The sequence below is a fragment of the Coenobita brevimanus genome, chromosome 44, assembly GCF_032717465.1.
Source record: "Coenobita brevimanus isolate Jiangsu-jjx chromosome 44, ASM3271746v2, whole genome shotgun sequence".
Lineage (NCBI taxonomy): Eukaryota > Metazoa > Arthropoda > Malacostraca > Decapoda > Coenobitidae > Coenobita > Coenobita brevimanus.
This window is the reverse complement of record NC_136997.1, coordinates 38,650,213-38,673,469: the sequence shown is the minus strand read 5'-3', so window position 1 is coordinate 38,673,469 and position 23,257 is coordinate 38,650,213. Positions and strand designations below refer to the sequence as shown.

Sequence of the window (23,257 nt, the reverse complement as noted above, 5' to 3'; positions counted from 1 at the left end):
CACAGATGGCCACAGTACGATTACCCAGACACTGTCGTCACTGGTTAGTGGTCCATTGAGCGGGCATGACCTCCTGATGGTAAGTGACGAACACAGCCAGCATTTCCTTGACGTGAGTCAGGTGGTGGTGGCGGCGGCTGGAGCCTCCCTCACGCCTGTCTTCCTCGCCACCCAGTACTCACTCCTCCACACCTCCACTCCCTCACACCACACCAAAGGGTCCCATCTCACCGCCATAATCATCTTCCACCGTGACCCCACCGCCTTCCTCCTCCTCCTGGTGGATAATAAAGACTGGAACCCCAGTTACCTCGTCCTTTTTTGTCTCAACCCACACCTCAACACCACATCACTAATTGTTCAGCCTGTCGTCCAGCGCTCGGAGTTCATCTTGTTGCTGCAGCCACAAGTAGGACGTCAATACTTCATCGCCTACACCAGTTTACCAACAAGCACTAGGGCACCTTTGGGAGTGTGGAGCCCCGAGAAATTCGACACCAGACACGCACTCTTCCCTGATCGTTTCAGGAACTTTGGTGGTAGGGTTTTAAAGGTACCAGTCTCCTGCTATGATGAACCATACTTGTACTTTGGAAAGGACGGGAAATGTGGTGGCGGAAACTCGGACGCGCTTCAGGTCATTGGTGACAAATACAACTTCACTCATAAAATCACCCTCTTCGACACAGTTGAATGGGGAATAAAGGAGAATGGAACCTGGAATGGGATGTTGGGTGATATGATGTATAATAATAAGGACATAGTGATCAGTTCATTCAAGCTTAGCACGGACAATTTCAGTGACTTCGACGTCGTTTATCCCTACTGGCGACTCAGCATTGCAGTTCTCCTTCGCATACCATCGCCCATACCCAAATGGAGGAGTATCTTGTACCCCTTCTCTGCTATGTTATGGTGCCTCACCCTGGCTTCCACCATCGCTGCTGCCTCTCTGCTCTCCTGCTTACTCCACTACCTCCACCACCTCACTGACCCCACTGACATCGTTCTCAAGGTGATTAACATCGTCGATCTGCTACGACAATTCGTGTAGCTGATAATGTTTGCATTTTATTTACATTCCCTTTGGCATACTGGCTGCCAAAGTTTTGCTTTGACTGTTGTATAAGTTGCACTGTAATGGAAAAGACACTCATTGAAATGTGACAGTGTGATGACTGAAAGTACTGTCATTTTGAAACATGAGTTACTGAGCGAGATGTCGTCTCTATGGAATAAATTTTATACTTAAACATAATGTAAGCTTTTAAATTATTTTGTAATTCTTGAGCATAACCTCTGTGGAATTATTTTCTCATTCCATCGTATGAATTTGTATACGAAGTTAAGAATGACCTTCAGTTTATTTGTTTGACAATCTAATATACTAAATATGTGTCCCCACAATGGCAGAAGTTTTCATGATGCATATTATAACAGTCTTTATTACACACAATAATTTCACATAATTGAGAATAACTTTAAATGGAAGATTAAAATGTATTTATATTATAATTAATTATACTTGAAGACCCAGGTGTTTTGTGAAATTATATTAAATCAGTTCATGAATTAGTTTTAACTTAGCAGAGCATAAATGTATAACATACGGAAATGAAACAAAATCGACTCTATTCGTACAATTTGTTTTTGAAGTTATGAATTCATACAGTTATAATGAAGAATCAACAAATGTTATTGCAAATAATCACAGCACATGTATTATTTCCCCATGCCAGGTCCCTGCTGACACACTAAATACACACCTTCAGCCGAATGGATCTCTCCTGAAATTAATAAAATCATTTAACTGTACACAAAAAATCGAAGGAAATGTTCTCCAAGCAAAGGCGTGAAATATTAGAAGTCAGTTACAGTCGCAAACTGGCTGCAAATCCCTCTCATTAGTCTCAAGACAAACAGGTGAACGGACAGTTATGATCATCACTCTGTATCGCTTTAGTGTAGGACAAAGAAGAGGCCTAACTTTTACCACTGCAGCCTAGTGATATTAAACTCGTTCCATCACAACAGTCTGGATTCACACACATACGGTCAACTGTCTCTCGGATGACCTAAAGCGGTGGTGTCTACACCGTGGGTCCACCACCCAGAGGCTATCGAAGTGGAGGACAAGGACAGCATGGGGGCCAAACCACCGCAACCCCCTCCCGGCCTCTTACGGGGTCCGAGAACCTGGGAGTGACTTTGGTCGCCCGTGCAAGTACCACATCTCTCAACACAACACATACAACAACACTTTTTTCAACACCAAGCAATGACTCCCCGGCGGTCATTTCTCGAAGACTTCTTCTAGCTGGTGACACTGGGAGCAATCCAGGACCCATCAATAAATACACATGTCCAGCATCCTGAAAACCTATCACTTCCAGCCGACAGGCAAAAGGTTCAGTTCAGTGCAATTCCTGCAAGATTGGGATCCATTACACCTGCACAACGCTTGCACCCAGAGAATATTACACAAACACCTGGACCTGTTCCTTTATGCTCCTTGCCCTCATCCACTAACCCCCCCACCAACCCCTCTCCTACTTCCTCCACACCACTTCAGCCTGACCCACCGATCCATCCCACGCCGTGCAATCCCCCAACTCTTCACATTCCACCCCAGTCTAATTCATTCCAACCCTTATATCCATCACAGCCCTCTCCAACTCCTCCCTATCCACCCACACCCCCATTTCCCCCCCGTGCTCTAGCACCCAATACACATCGTTCACACAACATTAACATTCATCAATAAACATAGATAGCACAAACACCAAAAAACAAGAACTCACACAACTCATCAAACAACAAAACATACACATTGCCATCTTCCATGAAACAAAACTACGCAGAACGCAAAAAACACCTACATTTCATAATTTCACCACCATTAGACAAGACCAGGCCGACTGTGGTGGTGGTGGACTAATCATCCTGTTACACCAATCCATCAACTTTTCAGATACTAGTGCACACACATTATCAATTCTTCCCACACATGACACCACAACAGATAGAGGCAGTTAAAATACGCACTGGTAACAACGTACACATGACAATCGCAAATACATACATTCCTCCCCAATCATCCCTCACAGTACCACACAATTATTCTCCTCAAATACACCACATCACTAACATACCCAACATCATCCTGGGTGATGATTTCAATGTCAAGGCGCCGGGCTGGCATGTCAACAACACTAACACAGACAGAGGGCTGGTACTACAATCCCAAACAGATAATCTTTTCATCCTCAGCAAACTCCATGAACAAACCCATATCCCACACCAAGCCCTCTTCTTCCCATCATCCCCAGACATCACCGTTTGCTCCCCAAACCTCGCCCCATCAACATCCTGGAGAGTCGTCAGAACCCTTGGATCTGACCACCTCTCAGTCTTCATCACTACCAAACCAGAATTACCCCAGATGGCCACAGAAACACATACACAAGTTATAAGAGGGCCAACTGGGATGCCTTCACAACTGAAACAGAACAACGGTTTGAAACATTAAACAGTACATCCATCACAAACATCAACACCGCTGTGCACACTTTCAATATATTTAATGAAAATGCAGGTAAAAGACACATCCCTTGAGGCAACAGAAAGAGACACAACCGAAACTTCACACCAAAAATTCAAGACCTCATCAATCAACACGACACACTGCAACACTCCTCAACCCCACATACACAAGACACTGTACAACAAACACAAGAAGTCAAAACTCAAAGAAACAATAAAATATCAGAACAGCAAACACTAAATTGTAATAATTATCTCCAAACAATTGATCACAAAACAAACACCAGAAAACTCTATAAAAGACTAAACAGCGTCAGACTCTCCAACAGCAGCATTACGCAATCACATACTACCATCACAACAACAGACGCCATACCCTCAAACAGACAACAATCAAACACTCTCATCAGTCACTTTTCACATGTCAGCCGTCTAAATCCCCATCGCGACGATCTTCGTGTCATCCGACGCATGAGATGGTTCCCCACAGACCCAGACTTCGCACTTTTCAGTCACAACCAGACAAAGCACATCATTAGCAACCTTAGGCACTCATCTGCCTGTGGACCAGACAACATAAGCAACATACACCTTAAACACCTTGGACCACGAGGCATACAAGCACTCACCAACATATCATACTACAGCTACTCGCACAATGTAATACCCAACATCTGGAAGCATGGCACTATCATCACTATCCCCAAACCCAACAAAGACTCCACGTTACCTTCCTCACACCGCCCCATCACACTCCTCTGCACCCCCTCAAAAGTCAGTGGACGACTGGTATTACAGCTAGTTACACCTCACATCCCTCTAGCCTCATCACAACATGGTTTTAGGCCGCTATCATCCCCAAACATTTTTCTTACAGACTTTACACAGAAAGTTCTTGGTAGCATCAATTCATCTAGGCCATAACACAGAACACTCCTAGTCCTACTGGACATTAGCAAAGGTTTTGATGCCATCCCACGCCACAACCTCACAAACAATATATCCAACACAAATATGCACAATGACACAAACAGATAGCTGGCAAACTATTTAGCAGGCAGATGTTCAAATGTAACATTTACTGGTCAGTCATCAAACATCAGAAACATCACAAACGGCATCCCCCAAGGATTTGTTTTGTCCCCTACACTCGTTAACCTATACCTGCACAAGTAACACGCCCGTCTAGCAGCAAACTCTCATACCTTTTCAGTCCAGCTCTCTAATGCAAGAGTTAACCATTACTCCCAATCCTTCATTTATACAACAGGTCAACTCTGGAACTGTCTTCCTCTGTATTTCCTGCTTTGTATGATCTCCAGTTTTTCAAACGCAGTGTGTCCAGGCGTCTAGAAATGATCGGATCTTGAATTTGGCTCTCTCTTGTATTTTGTTTTTCTCCTGGAAGGAACAGTGACTGCGGGCTCGTGGCCTTTGGTTCCTTCATCCTAGCATTAAAAGAAATAATAATAAAAAAATAAAAACACATACCTTCCCATGCGGATGACATAACCCATACACCAAAACGCAAACACAGCTGCACACCTCCTCCAACCTTACCTCAACACACTACATGAATGGTTCGCCACAAACAGACTCAAAATAGCCCCAGCCAAATCTGCAGTGACACTTCTCTCAAACTGGACAGCAGAGCACAGTTGCATTCCACACCTCACCATAAGTAATACATCCCTACCACACACACACACACACACACACACACACACACACACACACACAGACAGACAGACAGACACACACACACACACATAGACACACACACACACACACACACACACACACACACACACAAAATCCTTGGTGTAACGTACATCAGTGTCATTTAAACAACAGATCACAAATATTAAAGGTAAATTAACACCAAGAATCAGCGCCTTAAGGTTACTTGAAAAGACAACATTTGAACACAACATAGAAACCACCATCACAGTATACGAACAGTAATTATATTCAGTGATGAATTATGGATGCCGAGCTTGTTCTAACCTCGCTAAAATACACTACAACACCCTACAGACGATACAGAACAAGGCCCTAAAAATAATCACAGGCTACACATCTACTACACCTAGAGATCATCTACACCGAGAAACCAAATTCCTCAAAGTCAAGGATCATCAGGACATGAGAGGCACACAAATTTTTGCCACAACCTCCACAAACTCACACCATCCACTACAGTAAGTGGCAGCACATCCACACACACCAAGGAACATCAAAACACCCACCACACGATATCATACACAAATACTTTCATTTCTCCTCCCTCGTCCGCCTCAAACCAGCTTCCAGAAGACTATCCATGCCCAAATCATTCGTCGCTCCTTTCAATCAGTTAAAGACAACACACAGCTGCATGCACGGTCTCCTGCTATTCGTCCTCCTGAATCCTCGCCCCTTCGTGAGGACAGGGTCCAACTGGCCAGGCTGAAATGTGGGCATCATCCAGCCCTCTTGAGATATCAGAAGAGACTGGATGACTGTCGCTGACGCCTGTCCACAATGCAACACAGCACCTCATACAACGCACATTATGGTGTGATGATTTCGAGTAAATTGTCTCAGCAATTTGGCAGTGTTGTGCACAATCGCCTCCGCCAACTACACAACATACTCTCCTTGAGAGCTCTTTGGAAAAGCCTAGTCTCGGCCCTGGACTTCCTTAGGGAATCGGGGCTGTTCTGCCTAGGGAACAACAACTACGGTACTTCTGCACTTCCCTTTCCCCTTTCCTTCCTGTAAAAAAAATCCTAGTTACGAGAAGGTTTTGATCGGAGAAGTTATTTGGCCATGCACGAAGATCAAAAGACGTGTGAAGATTTTGAACTCCCGTTTCCTTGTATTTCCTGCGTGAACGAAGCCATTTTACTACAGAAAATTGGTCATAAGTTTCTCAGTAAGTCTGGACCCAGGCAGACAAATTCAAGGATGTTATACATTAATCTAACTTCAGTGTGGTTGCCACTCTGATGTATTAGCTATCTAACTGTTATCTGTAATAAGAAATATATCGTCTGTCTATGTTACACTTTTGTGTGAGGGAAAAAAAGCTGTAAACCTTGATGACCTTTTTGCATTTGAGAACCATAATTGTACGTCATCTAACCAGAATTACCATTTTAGTGTGTTTCAGTTTACTTTCTCGAACTGTGACAGGATCAAATGCAGAACTCTATATTTCTGATCCAAAAGTTACGCAGAATGGAAAGGACTGTTAATATATCTATCTATCTATCTATTGCCAGACGCCTCAATCCCGTTTGGGGTGGCCACAAACAAATCGCCTCCAAGTCGCCCTGTCCCCCCGCCATTTCACGGCCCTGCTCCCAACTCACACCCCCCTCTCTCATATACCTCTCCACCCAATCCCTCCATCTCATCCTCGGCCTCCCCCTCCCTCTTCCCCCCTCCACCTCACTCACATACACTCTCTTCGTCAGTCTTTCACCCTCCATCCTCTCCACATGGCCAAACCATCTCAGTGTGTTCCTCATAACGCTTCCTATCACATCCACATCCACACCACAACGCTCCTTTATATCCTCATTCGTCAGCCTGTCTCTCCACGTGACTCCACAGGTTCCTCTTAAATAACTCATTTAATATATAAATCTTTAAAAAGATAATGACATTTCGCTTTTTTATAGATCTGTTCAGATAATTCCATGAATCTATCTCCGTAATTCCTTTGCACGATTTTTCTGCCTTGAGATCAGATTATATGAGACGTCCGACATATTCATATGTGATGCAATATGCAACTCTCGATGAAATCCACCCGGACACCTATGGAACACAAGCAGTGGTAAGGATCACTGTCTCATAGAACTATCCTTTGACAAATATGAACAGACAATGTAGCAAAAGGAAGAACCAAGGGTCTGCCTTCGTGAGACTCTAATGAACTGCACAACACTGTCAAACTGCTGAGGCAATTTACTCGGAATTATCACACCATAATTATTAAACTATTATATGATTCAGATTTTTCAATCTCAATGAACCTGGAAATTTGGTATTCTGGCAAAAACCTCCATTAATCATTTCAGAATGATGTCACGTAAGCATTATCTCTTTAACTTAGGGGATACCTCTTCTAGTGCAATGTTTATAGGATTTTTTTTCATTCATTGTATGGTACAGACGGTGTTCAGGGTGCTGGATCAGGCAATGGATGTCAAGAGGGTTACATTTCCCATGTTGTAAATTCCCACCAAAGTTCCCTAGATATGAATTTCACCTAATATTCAGGGCCTAAACTTTCTTTATTCCCTACTTAAAATTCGCAGGTTACTAATTACCATATAAATTCCCAGGTTATGTCGGGTCTGCTGGGTCAGTCCATGAATGACAGTAGGGTGCGGGTGTTTTCGTGGGCGCGTGTGTGGCTGATTTTCTGGTGGGTGGCTGTGGACATCTTAGCAGCGGCCTACATGAGCAACCTTGTGTCAGTGCTTACCGTACCCGTCTACCCACACCGTATACAGACACTGCAGGAACTGGCTGAATCTGATATCATGTAAGAGTAGCATAATTTCTAGTTTTAGCTCTTTACTTTTTATAATGTCTTATTATATCAATGTTCTTTACAGTACTTTATATCAGTGGTGCATACAGACGCTGGCGGAACTGCCTTACTCAGACATGAACTGAGGATTGATTTTTTATCTCCATCTTCATTAACCCTCTTTTGAATTAACTTGGTGCTGGATAGGGACGCCTTCATGTGGTGGCATCGATATAACTGGATGGCTGCACTGCCTGGTTATAAAACCGTCCCTCAGCTACTTTCCTATTGCCCAAAAGGAGCAAGGTGGACTGCAGAAGGCAAGTCAAGCCTGCAGTTCGCCGGGGTCGCGTGTCAAATGAGTGTAGGGTTACAACTACTACTACCCTACTAGCAAACAGACTTTGGAGCAATTAGAAGGTTCATACATAGTGCGAGAATAGAACCATCTCTGCGAATTTAATTTTAATCAAGACTAATTTGAATCAGTTTACTCTTTATTTAAAATCATATGTCTGTGTTCACTACCTGCCCTGTACAGTATACACAATTTGGAAGAATTTGTTGAATCTCGGATACTGTGTGGGTTTAAGAAAATTCGTGTTGACGTTCATGAGATATAATGGAAACACACACACACACACACACACACACACACACACACACACACACACACACACACACACAGGCGGGCAAAAACATTATAGCTCCGCCTTGTAAAGGCTGGCGTTAAGTATCATACGACTCGGCGCCAACTAATTCCTTTTATATAAACAGCAATTTCAAAGTTTTGAGAAACTTTAATGGCATAATCTAAACCTCCTTCTTTCAGTTCTTTCACGGTAGACTAAAGACGATTAGTTCCCCAGGCCCTAAAAGATTCAAACAGCCCTTCTACTTCACCCTGAGGCACTGGATGTGCACCCACGTGGAAGTGTTCACTGCCAATCATCTGCAGGGAATGTGTCCTGACTTCCATAATGCTCATTTTTCTGCAGACGATAGAGTATCCTTCCTTCTTATACTCTTCTTTTGTTCATTTCACATGACACCCGTTACAGAAGTGGCGTTGATATATTCCTCTCTCTCTGTACCTGAACCCTCAAAAATGTGTAGTCGAATTAGAAATTTCTTATATTCTGAAAAAATTGCTAGACTCCTAAGACGATATCACTGAATTTCAAAAGCCAATGTTAAGTGTTTAGGTAACGTAATGTGGTGGATCATTAATTATGTCCGCAACAGTAGGCGACATATTCCTTTTCTTCATTTCCTCCTCCTCCTTCTCCTCCTCCTCCTGTTCCCTTTTTTCATCATCATCTTCTTCCAGCCCCGGCATTATGGGCGGTGGCGAGTTCCTGCACCAAGCCCTCCTACAATCAACCAACGAAGTGTACCAATCCCTGGGGCGTCGGCTGTACCTGGATTTCAGCACCTCTGACGATCCTGCGGCCTTCCTCCTGTCGCAGGTTCAGAACGGCACACACGGCTACGTAGAATCCATTGACTATATTATCGTCCAACAGATCAAAAGAGACCTTGTTCGTACCACGTATATTATGGATGAGAAGGTAGTTATCTGACTGTGAGTTTACAAGTCTACATAAAACTAACTAACTAACCAAGTAACTAAAATCCCACTTAGGAGGGCTAGGTTGTTAGATCCAGACATTTAAAACGGGGGTACCAGTCACTCATTCCTGGGTGGCAATCAATGAGCACTGCATCAACTCAAACATACTCTACGGCTTGAACCTTTATGGGCTAAATCGGGTTGAAGCCCCTCAGCCCACTAGTCCAGCAGACGTCCATTTATTGAGCTTTTGACCTAAGTAAATTATAATTAAAAATCATCAAAACAAAATGTAATCATGATGACGCTAACTCCGACCTAAAGATGGGATGGGATGGCGAAAAAAATCTTACATCAGTATTTTCTACATTTATATACCATAAGAGACCTCTGACTTACACACACACACACACACACACACACACACACACACACACACACACACACCTTACATTATGTGTTTCTAACAGCTAATGATTTTTATTCAGATTTGGAGAGACCTCTGGTGGTAGAGAGAGAGAGAGAGAGAGAGAGAGAGAGAGAGAGAGAGAGAGAGAGAGAGTGAGAGAGATAACAAAGACGACAGTAACCATGAGTTTCAGTCCTTGTGTACAAAAATGTTAGCTAGATAAATGGAGCTGCTACATTTAATGCGTGTGTGTGTGCGTGTGTGTGTGTGTGTGTGTGTGTGTGTGTGTGTGTGTATGTGTGTGTGCGTGTGTGTGTGTGTGTGTGTGTGTGTGTGTGTGTGTGTGTGTGTGTGTGTGTGTGTGTGTGTGTGTGTGTGTGTGTGTGTGTGTGTGCGCGCCCATCTACACACACACACACACACACACACACACACACACACACACACACACACACATTTCTCTCTCTCTCTCTCTCTCTCTCTCTCTCTCTCTCTCTCTCTCTCTCTCTCTCTCTCTCTCTCTCTCTCTCTCACCAAACCATTATCCACCCTCACAGCTCTACAAGAACCACATGACGTGGTTTCTTCCCCGCAACACAGCCTTCACCCCTCTAATATCCCACAGCCTTCAGCGCATCATGGAAACAGGCATACTGGGAAAAATATATGAGACGCACGTTAGGAATATCAACGTACCCACCACACAAGTAAGTTGAGATGCACGGCTCTGTTTTCACCTTCAACTCTACAGATTGAATGATAATTATCATCACCAGTGCAGCACAAATCAGACCATTATTATTATTATTATAATTATTATTATTATTATCATGCAAGCAGGGCAGATCAGACCATTATTATTATCATCATCCAAGAAGGGCAGGTCAGACCATTATTATTATTATTATTATCATCCAAGCAGGGCAGATGAGACCATTATCATCATCATCATCACCTTAGCAGCGCAAATTAGGCAACTATAATCATGATCATCACCGTACCAGTACAGATCAAGATCATTATCACCATTATCATCACTGCAGCAGTGCAAATCAGACATTATTATCATCATCGCCATCGCAGCAATACAAATCAACACCACTATTAACATCATCGCCGTAACAACACAGATCAGACCATTTATATCATCACGATCATCACCTTATCAGTATACTGGTAAGTGCGAGGCGTAGTCTTTGTTAGCCGTCGCCCAACTGACATCATTACCATCAACATTACTTAACCATAACCTGACCTGACCATGACATAACAAGGATAACAAAGAAAAAGGTCTAAGGTCTGACAACTAGTACTTCCAGTTTCATATCATTAGGACTTGACGAATGCCGACAGGAAAGTGGAGGTTGATCTGAATACAACAGTTGGTCAGTTTTTAAGACATCAACAATACAGTATTAAACTGTCAAGAGGTAATAACATAAAAATGGGTATCCAGACTATCCTTGTTTGTAAGACAATATAAATATTTTAAATTCTCATGAAGTGACAAACACAAAAATAAATACACTGACAAATCGTGTTCTATACAGGTTCGTGGGACGGGTGTACTGAACTTGGAGCATCTACAGGGAGCCTTCATAGCACTGGGTCTGGGTGTTGGTCTGGCTGTCTTTACCCTGCTGTTGGAGTGTGTTGTTAAGAGACAATATGATGCTTACCTCCATCACCACCACCACCACCAGTAGCACATACAAGGCGCCTTCATAACACTGGGTCTGGATGTTGTTCTGACTGCTCTTCTCATACAACTAGACTTCATCGTTAAGAACCAACGAAGTTTTCCCAACACCACCATTTAACAACGCTGACGAACATCACCTACATCCTCTCCACCAACACCACTCAGCTAACACTCAGTGCCAACATCTTGCCGTCACAACTACGGTCAATCTATACCACCAACATTACATAATCAATATTAGGTGCTGGAGAAGAACGCCTTCAATTGGTGGCATCAGTATGGCCGAGTGGCTTCGCTGCCTAGTTAAACAAACGTCACTCAAATCCCTTTGTATCCCCCGAAAGAAAGATGGTAGATTGCAGTGTAGGACAAAATTCAGCCAACACTTGACTGGGTTCACATTCCACATGAACCTGGAACTGCTACTACCACCAGTCCCACATCTTAACATCATAACTCAAGAACCAACATCACCACTGCTACCAGCACACAGCTTCATTAAGATCCAGCCAACACTGCTACCACACACCGAACACCACCTTCATACCGCCAACAACAACAACAACAACAACAACAAACTCAACAACACCAAGCAAATAAAATAACCTAAACTTAACTGACTTGAGGTAATCTTGAAGAATAACCTTGTACGTACCACTGTGGAAATGTTTTGTTATATATTTACTTTGTTTTAGAATAAAGTATTATATAGATTCCCTGTTATGATCATTTAATAGAGGTCCTGCACCGGAAAAAAGAAAAAAAAAGTTTTACGGTAAAAAGACTGTCAGCAAATATACCAGAGAAATACCATAAATACGACGGTCAAACAGTAAATAACTTAACGACTACGACTACAGTTCATGGTTAAAATAGTAAAACTTACATTTTGACCGTAATTTCATTTGTGCACGAAACCCGAAAATTTTACACTCCGACCGTAAAATTTTTCTAGCTTCTAGAGTAAAGAAATGCAGTAAAACTTTACTAGGACCTATTTACACCATTAGGACCTGTACCCTATGCATGGTTTTTACTAAGAAAAATTGTTTTGAATTATCATTTTTAATGTTATACATATTATTTCCATAATTCGATAGAATTCAACAAACGGATTGTCAGACTTTTAACATTACTTCTTTTCAATAATGAACATAGTAGAGTTGTGTTCAATGAAAAATCAATGGAAATATTTCTGAAAATTTTTTACTGTATTTTTTAAAGTAAACTTTAAACACTGGCTGATACCATAAGGGAATAATATCCTTTACGCTGATATGCATTAAAATATTTTCCAAATTGAAATACTCAGTGTTCATCACTTCATCTTGTTTAACGGAAAAAGAGGGAATTTTGTTGTTAAACGAGTGCTGCCGAGCTGGCTCAAAAGTTTAAGCCTAACCAGGAAGCTGGGTCACGCAAGGACATTATGATTGCATGAAGTTCAACCCTTTTTGATGACTAGGAGGGGGTATTTGTTCTTATGGGGTTGATTTTCCTCAAAGTGTGCAGCTAGCAGACATTCATGAAAAGGGATATACTGGGTTGCTGTGTGCTGTGATCTGATATTTGCAGTTAGCCTACCTGGTTAACTCCCACGGCTATTCATCCCTATATAAATGCAGTCTCAGAAAAACAAATGCCCTGTTGGTCATCAAAAAGGTTAAATTTCATTCATGCAAAGTGTCATTCGCCTGGCTCACCTGTTTTCTGGTTAGCACAGACAGAGGGCTGATACTACAATCCCAAAAGATAATCTTTTCATCCTCAGCAATCTCCATGAACAAACCCATATCCCACACCAAGCCCTCTTCCCATCATCCCCAGACATCACCTTTTGCTCCCCAAACCTCGCCCCATCAAAATCCTGGAGAGTGGTCAGAACCCTTGGATCTGACCACCTCTCAATCATCATCACTACCAAACCAGAATTACCCCAGATGGCCACAGACACACACACACACACACACACACACACACACACACACACACACACACACACACACACACACACACAAGTTAAAAGACGGCCAACTGGGAGGCCTTCACAACTGAAACAGAACAACAGTTTGAAACATTAAACAGTACGTCCATCACAAACATCAACACCGTTGTGCACACTTTCAATATAATTGATGAAAATGCAGATAAAAGACACATCCCTTGAGGCAACAGAAAGGGACACAACCGAAACTTCACACCAAAAATTCAAGGCCTCATCAATCAACACGACACACTGCAACACTCCTCAACCTCACATACACAAGACACTGTACAACAAACACAAGAAGTCAAAACTCAAAGAAACAATAAAATATCAGAACAGTAAACGCTAAATTGTAATAATTATCTCCAAACACTTGATCACAAAACAAACACCAGAAAACTCTATAAAAGACTAAACAGCGTCAGACTCTCCAACAGCAGCACTACGCAATCACATACTACCATCACAACAACAGATGCCATGCCCTCAAAAAGACAACAATCAAACATTCTCATTAATCACTTTTCACATGTCAGCCGTCTAAACCCACATCGCGACGATCTACGTGTCATCCGACGCATGAGATGGTTCCCCACAGACCCAGACTTCGCACTTTTCAGTCACAACCAGACAAAGCACATCATTAGCAACCTTAGGCACTCATTTGCCTGTGGACCAGACAACATAAGCAACATACACCTTAAACACCTTGGACCACGAGGCATACAAGCACTCACCAACATATCATACTACAGCTACTCGCACAATGTAATACCCAACATCTGGAAGCATGGCACTATCATCACTATCCCCAAACCCAACAAAGACCCCACGTTACCTTCCTCACACCGCCCCATCACACTCCTCTGCACCCCCTCCAAAGTCAGTGAACGACTGGTATTACAGCTAGTTACACCTCACATCCCTATAGCCCCGTCACAACATGGTTTTAGGCCGCTATCATCCACAAACACTCTTCTTACAGACTTTACACAGAAAGTTCTTGGTAGCATCAATTCATCTAGGCCACAACAAAGTACTCTCATAGTCCCACTGGACATTAGCAAAGCTTTTGATGCCATCCCCCGCCACAGCCTCACAAACAATATATCCAACACAAACATGCACAATGACACAAACAGATAGCTGGCAAACTATTTAGCAGGCAGATGTTCAAATGTAGCATTTACTGATCAGTCATCAAACATCAAAAACTTCACAAACGGCATCCCCCAAGGATTTGTTTTGTCCCCTACACTCGTTAACCTATCCCTGCACAACTAACACACCCGACTTGCAGCAAACTCTCATCCTTTTTCAGTCCAGCTCTCTCATGCAAGAGTTAACCATTACTCCCAGTCCTTCATTTATGCAACAGGTCAACCCTGGAACTGTCTTCCTCTGTCTGTATTTCCTGCTTTGTATGATCTCCAGTTTTTCAAACGCAGTGTGTCCAGGCGTCTAGAAATGATCGGATCTTGAATTTGGCTCTCTCTTGTATTTTGTTTTTCTCCTGAAAGGAACAGTCAGTGACTGCGGGCTCGTGGTCTTTGGTTCCTTCATCCTAGCATTAAAAGAAATAATAATAAAAAAATAAAAACACATACCTTCCCATGCGGATGACATAACCCATACACCAAAACGCAAACACAGCTGCACACCTCCTCCAACCTTACCTCAACACACTACATGAATGGTTCGCCACAAACAGACTCAAAATAGCCCCAGCCAAATCTACAGTGACACTTCTCTCAAACTGGACAGCAGAGCACAGTCGCATTCCACACCTCACGATAAGTAATACCACATACACACACACACACACACGCACACACACACACACACACACACACACACACACACACACACACACACACACACACAAAATCCTTGGTGTAACGTACATCAGTGTCATTTAAACAACAGATCACAAATATTAAAGGTAAATTAACACCAAGAATCAGCGCCTTAAGGTCACTTGAAAAGACAACATTTGAACACAACATAGAAACCACCATGACAGTATATAAACAGTAATTATATTCAGTGGTGAATTGTGGATGCTCAGCTTGGGCTTCTAACCTCACTAAAATACACTACAACACCCTACAGACCATACAGAATAAGGGCCCTAAAAATAATCACAGGCTACACATCTACTACACCTAGAGATCATCTACACCGAGAAACCAAAATCCTCAAAGTCAAGGATCATCAGGACATGAGAGGCACACAAATTTTTGCCACAACCTCCACAAACTCACACCATCCACTACAGTACATGGCAGCACATCCACACACACCAAGGAACATCAAAACACCCACCACACGATATCATATACAAATACTTTCATTTCTCCTCCCTCGTCCGCCTCAAACCAGCTTCCAGAAGCCTATCCATGCTCAAATCATTCGTCGCTCCTTTCAATCAGTTAAAGACAACACACAGCTGCATGCACGGTCTCCTGCTATTCGTCCTCCTGAATCCTCCCCCCTTCGTGAGGACAGGGTCCACCTGGCCAGGCTGAAATGTGGGCATCATCCAGCCCTCTTGAGATATCAGAAGAGACTGGATGACTGTCGCTGACGCCTGTCTAGGAAGCAAAACAGCACCTCATACAACGCACATTGTGGTGTGATAATTCCGAGTAAATTGTCTCAGCAGTTTGGCAGTGTTGTGCACAATCGCCTCCGCCAACTACACAACATACTCTCCTTGAGAGCTCTGTGGAAAAGCCTGGTCTCGGCCGTCGACTTCCTTAGGGAATCGGGGCTGTTCTGCCTAGGACACAACAACTACGGTACTAATACTACTGTCTCTTGAAACAAAAGTTTCTTTTTGCAGGAGGAAGTAGAAACACAAAAAGCTTCTGCACTTTACTTTCCCTTTTCCTTCCTGTAAAAAAAAATCCTAGTTACGAGAAGGTTTTGATCGGAGAAGTTATTTGGCCATGCACGAAGATCAAAAGACGTGTGAAGATTTCGAACTCCCGTTTCCTTGTATTTCCTGCGTGAACGAAGCCATTTTACTACAGAAAATTGGTCATAAGTTTCTCAGTAAGTCTGGGCCCAGGCAGACAAATTCAAGGATGTTATACATTAATCTAACTTCAGTGTGGTTGCCACTCTGATGTATTAGCTATCTAACTGTTATCTGTAATAAGAAATATATCGTCTGTCTATGTTACACTTTTGTGTGAGGGAAAAAAAGTTGTAAGCCTTGACCTTTTTGCATTTAAGAACCATAATACTACGTCATCTAACCAGAATTACTATTTTAGTGTGTTTCAATTTACTTTCTAGAACTGTGTCAGGATCAGGTAATATATTGCAGTCTGAAATCCTGCAGAACTCTATATTTCTGATCCAAAAGTTACGGCAGAATAGAAAGGGCAGTTACTATATAAATCTTTAAAAGATAATGACATTTCGCTTTTTTATAGATCTGTTCAGATAATTCCATGAATCTATCTCCGTAATTCATTTGCACGATTTTTCTGCCGTGAGATCAGATTATATCAGATGTCTGACATATTCGTATGTGATGCAATATGCAACTCTCGATGAAATCCACCCGGACGCCTATGGAACACAAGCAGTGGTAAGGATCACTGTCTCATAGAACTATCCTTTGACAAATATGAATAGACAATGTAGCAAAAGGAAGAACCAAGGGTCTGCCTTCGTGAGACTCTAATGAACTGCACAACACTGTCAAACTGCTGAGGCAATTTACTCGGAATTATCACACCATAATTATTAAACTATTATATGATACAGATTCTTCCATCTCAATGAACCTGGAGATTTGGTAGTCTGGCAACAACCTCCATTAATTATTTCAAAATGATGTCACGTAAGCATTATCTCTTTAACTTAAGGGAGACCTCTTCTAGTGCAATGTTTATAGGATTTTACTTCAATCATTGTATGGTACAGACGTTGTTCATGGTGCTGGATCAGGCAATGGATGTCAAGAGGGTTACATTTCCCATGTTGTAAATTCCCACCAAAGTTCCCTAGATATGAATTTCACCTAAAATTCAGGGCCTAAACTTTCTCTATTCCCTACGTAAAATTCGCAGGTTACTAATTCCCATATAAATTCCCAGGTTATGTCGGGTCTACTTGGTCAGTCCATGAATGACAGTAGGGTGCGGGTGTTTTCGTGGGCGCGTGTGTGGCTGATTTTCTGGTGGGTGGCTGTGGACATCTTAGCAGCGGCCTACATGAGCAACCTTATGTCAGTGCTTACCGTGCCCGTCTACCCACACCGTATACAGACACTGCAGGAACTGGCTGAATCTGATATCATGTAAGAGTAGCATAATTTCTAGTTTTAGCTCTTTACTTTTTATTATGTCTTATTATATTAATGTTCTTTACAGTACTTTATATCAGTGCTGCATACAGACGCTGGCGGAACTGCCTTACTCAGACATGAACTGAGAATTGATTTTTTATCTCCATCTTCATTAACCCTCTTTTGAATTAACTTGGTGCTGGATAGGGACGCCTTCATGTGGTGGCATCGATATAACTGGATGGCTGCACTGCCTGGTTATAAAACCGTCCCTCAGCTACTTTCCTATTGCCCAAAAGGAGCAAGGTGGACTGCAGAAGGCAAGTCAAGCCTGCAGTTCACCGGGGTCACGTGTCAAATGAGTGTAGGGTTACAACTACTACTACCCTACTGGGAAACAGACTTTGCGAGAATAGAACCATCTCTGCGAATTTAATTTTAATCAAGACTAATTTGAATCAGTTTACTCTTTATTTAAAATCATATGTCTGTGTTCACTACCTGCCCTGTATACACAATTTGGAAGAATTTGTTGAATCTCGGATAATGTGTGGGTTTAAGAAAATTCTTGTTGACGTTCATGAGATATAATGGAAACACACACACACACACACACACATACACACACACACACACACACACACACACACACACACACACACACACACAGGCGGGCAAAAACATTATAGCTCCGCCTTGTAAAGGCTGGCGTTAAATATCATACGACTCGGCGCCAACTAATTCCTTTTATATAAACTGCAATTTCAAAGTTTCGAGAAACTTTAATGACATAATCTAAACCTCCTTCTTTCAGTTCTTTCACGATAGACTAAAGACGATTAGTTCCCCAGGCCCTAAAAGATTCAAACAGCCCTTCTACTTCACCCTGAGGCATTGGATGTGCACCCACGTGGAAGTGTTCGCCGCCAATCTTCTGCAGGGAATGTGTCCTGACTTTCTTAATGCTCATTTTTCTGTAGACGATAGAGTATCCTTCCTTCTTATACTCTTCTTTTGTTCGTTTCACATCACACCCGTTATACAAGTGGCGTTGATATATTCCTCTCTCTCTGTACCTGAACCCTCAAAAATGTGTAGTCGAATTAGAAATTTCTTATATTCTGAAAAATGTGCTAGACTCCTAAGACGATATCACTGAATTTCAAAAGCCAATGTTAAGTGTTTAGGTAACGTAATGTGGTGGATCATTAATTATGTCCGCAACAGTAGGCGACACTCAAAAGGCTTAAATATTTCATATTCCCTTTCTTCATTTCCTCCTCCTCCTTCTCCTCCTCCTCCTCTTCCCCTTTTTCATCATCATCTTCTTCCAGCCCCGGCATTATGGGCGGTGGAGAGTTCCTGCACCAAGCCCTCCTACAATCAACCAACCAAGTGTACCAAACCCTGAGGCATCGGCTTTACCTGCATTTCAGCACCTCTGACGATCCTGCGGCCTTCCTCCTGTCGCAGGTTCAGAACGGCACACACGGTTACGTAGAATCCATTGACTATATTATCGTCCAACAGATCAAAAGAGACCTTGTTCATACCACGTATATTATGGATGAGAAGGTAGTTATCTGACTGTGAGTTTATAAGTCTACATAAAAATAACTAACTAACCAAGTAACTAAAATCCCACTTAGGAGGGCTAGGTTGTTCGATCCAGACATTTAAAACGGGGGTACCAGTCACTCATTCCTGGGTGGCAATCAATGAGCACTGCATCAACTCAAACATACTCTACGGCTTGAACCTTTATGGGCTAAATCGGGTTGAAGCCCCTCAGCCCACTAGTCCAGCAGACGTCCATTTGTTGAGCTTTTGACCTAAGTAAATTATAATTAAAAATCATCAAAACAAAATGTAATCATGATGACGCTAACTCCGACCTAAAGATGGGATGGGATGGCGAAAAAAATCTTACATCAGTATTTTCTACATTTATATACCATAAGAGACCTCTGACTTACACACACACACACACACACACACACACACACACACACACACCTTACATTATGTGTTTCTAACAGGTAATGATTTTTATTCAGAAGATGGAGAGACCTCTGGTGGTAGAGAGAGAGAGAGAGAGAGAGAGAGAGAGAGAGAGAGAGAGAGAGAGATAACAAAGACGACAGTAACCATGAGTTTCAGTCCTAGTGTACAAAAATGTTAGCTAGATAAATGGAGCTGCTACATTTAATGTGAGAAAGAGAGAGAGAGTGTGTGTGTGTATGTGTGTGTGTGTGTGTGTGTGTGTGTGTGTGTGTGTGTGTGTGTGTGTGTGTGCGTGTGCGTGCGTGAGTGCGTGCGCGCGCAGCTACAGACAGACAGACAGACAGACAGACACACACACACACACACTCTCTCTCTCTCTCTCTCTCTCTCTCTCTCTCTCTCTCACCAAATCGTTATCCACCCTCACAGCTCTACAAGAACCACATGACGTGGTTTCTGCCCCGCAACACAGCCTTCACCCCTCTAATATCCCATAGCCTTCAGCGCATCGTGGAAACAGGCATACTGGGAAAAGTATATGAGACGCACGTTAGGAATATCAACGTACCCACCACACAAGTAAGTTGAGATGCACGGCTCTGTTTTCACCTTCAACTCTACAGATTGAATGATAATTATCATCACCAGTGCAGCACAAATCAGACCATTATTATTATTATTATCATGCAAGCAGGGCAGATCAGACCATTCTTATTATTATTATTATTATCATGCAAGCAGGGCAGATCAGACCATTATTATTATTATTATTATTATCATCATCCAAGAAGGGCAGGTCAGACCATTATTATTATTATTATCATCCAAACAGGGCAGATCAGACCATTATTATTATTATCATCATCCAAGCAGGGCAGATCAGACCATTATTATTATTATCATCCAAGCAGGGCAGATCAGACCATTATCATCATCATCATCATCGTAGCAGCGCAAATTAGGCAACTATGATCATGATCATCACCGTAGCAGTACAGATCAGGATCATTATCAACATTATCATCACTGCAGCAGTGCAAATCAAACATTATTATCATCATCGCCATCGCAGCAGTACAAATCAACACCATTATTAACATCATCGCCGTAACAACACAGATCAGACCATTTATATCATCACGATCATCACCTTATCAGTATACTGGTAAGTGCCAGGCGTAGTCTTCGTTAGCCGTCGCCCAACTAACTGAAATCATTACCATCAACATTACTTAACCATAACCTGACCTGACCATGACATAACAAGGATAACAAAGAAAAAGGTCTAAGGTCTGACAACTAGTACTTCCAGTTTTATATCATTAGGACTTGACGAATGCCGACAGGAAAGTGGAGGTTGATCTGAATACAACAGTTGGTCAGTTTTTAAGACATCAACAATACAGTATTAAACTGTCAAGAGGTAATAACATAAAAATGGGTATCCAGACTATCCTTGTTTGTAAGACAATATAAATATTTTAAATTCTCATGAAGTGACAAACACAAAAATAAATATACTGGTAAATCGTGTTCTATACAGGTTCGTGGGACGGGTGTACTGAACTTGGAGCATCTACAGGGAGCCTTCATAGCACTGGGTCTGGGTGTTGGTCTGGCTGTCTTTACCCCGCTGTTGGAGTGTGTTGTTAAGAGACATTATGATGCCTACCTCCATCACCAACACCACCACCACCAGTAATACATACAAGGCGCCTTCATAACACTGGGTCTGGGTGTTGTTCTGACTGCCCTTCTCATACAACTAGACTTCAGTGTTAAGAACCAACGACGTTTTCCCAACACCACCATTTAACAGCGCTGACGAACATCACCTACATCCTCTCCACCAACACCACTCAGCTAACACTCAGTGCCAACAGCTTGCCGTCACAACTACGGTCAGTCAATACCACCAACATTACATAATCAATATTAGGTGCTGGAGAAGAACGCCTTCAAGTGGTGACATCAATATGGTCGGGTGGCTTCGCTGCCTAGTTATACAAATGTCACTCAAATCCCTTTGCATCCCCCGAAAGAAAGATGGTAGATTGCAGGGTAGGACAAAATTCAGCCAACACTCCACTGGGTTTACATTCCACATGAACCTGGGACTGCTACTATCACTAGTCCTACTTCTTAACATCATCATTACTCAAGAGCCAACGTCACCACTGCTACCAGCACACAGCTTCATTAAGATCCAGCCAACACTGCTACCACATACCGAACACCACCTTCATATCGCCACCACCGCCATCACCAACATCAGCAACAACAACAACAACAACCTCAACAACACCAAGCAAATAAAATAACCTAAACTTAACTGACTTGAGGTAATCTTGAAGAATAACCTTGTACGTACCACTGTGGGAAAGTTTTGTTATATATTTACTTTGTTTTAGAATAAAGTATTATATAGATTCCCTGTTATGATCATTTAATAGAGGTCCTGCACAGCAAAAAAGAAAAAAAAAGTTTTACGGTAAAAAGACTGTCAGCAAATATACCAGAGAAATACCATAAATACGACGGTCAAACAGTAAATAACTTAACGACTACGACTACAGTTCATGGTTAAAATAGTAAAACTTACATTTTGACCGTAATTTCATTTGTGCGCGAAACCCGAAAATTTTACACTCCAACCGTAAAATTTTTCTAGCTTCTAGAGTAAAGAAATGCAGTAAAACTTTACTAGGACCTATTTACACCATTAGGACCTGTACCCTATGCATGGTTTTTACTAAGAAAAATTGTTTTGAATTATCATTTTTAATGTTATACATATTATTTCCATAATTCGATAGAATTCAACAAACGAATTGTCAGACTTTTAACTTTACTTCTTTTCAACAATGAACATGTTAGAGTTGTGTTCAATGAAAAATCAATGGAAATATCTCTGAATAATTTTTACTCCATTTTTAAAATTAAACTTTAAACACTGGCTGATACAATAAGGGAATAATATTCTTTATGCGGATATGCATTAAAACAGTTTCAAGATTGGAATACTCAGTGTTCATTACTTCATCTTGTTTAACGGAAAAAGAGGGAATTTTGTTGGTAAACGAGTGCTGCAGAGCTGGCTCAAAAGTTTTAAGCCTAACCAGGAAGCTGGGTCACGCAAGGACATTATGATTGCATGAAGTTCAACCCTTTTTGATGACTAGGAGGGGGCATTTCTTCTTATGGGGTT

The 23,257-nt window shown here is 42.1% G+C and overlaps 1 protein-coding gene across 1 annotated transcript; it reads left to right on the top strand.

Moving 5' to 3' along the window:
• The first annotated feature begins 76 nt into the window (after positions 1-76).
• LOC145398053 (glutamate receptor ionotropic, delta-2-like) lies at positions 77-8,087 on the top strand. The gene is made up of 2 exons (XM_080271013.1): positions 77-1,015; positions 7,881-8,087. Exons 1-2 carry the CDS (start codon positions 77-79, stop codon positions 8,085-8,087), a joined length of 1,146 nt encoding a protein of 381 aa, XP_080127139.1.
• Positions 8,088-23,257: the final 15,170 nt, after the last annotated feature.

Coding starts and splice junctions, on each gene's coding strand:
- LOC145398053 (XM_080271013.1), top strand. CDS start 77: ATGGTAAGTGACGAACACAGCCAGCATTTCCTTGACGTGAGTCAGGTG. Junction 1,016..7,880: donor CCACTGACATCGTTCTCAAG/GTGATTAACATC, acceptor ATAAATTCCCAG/GTTATGTCGGGTCTGCTGGG.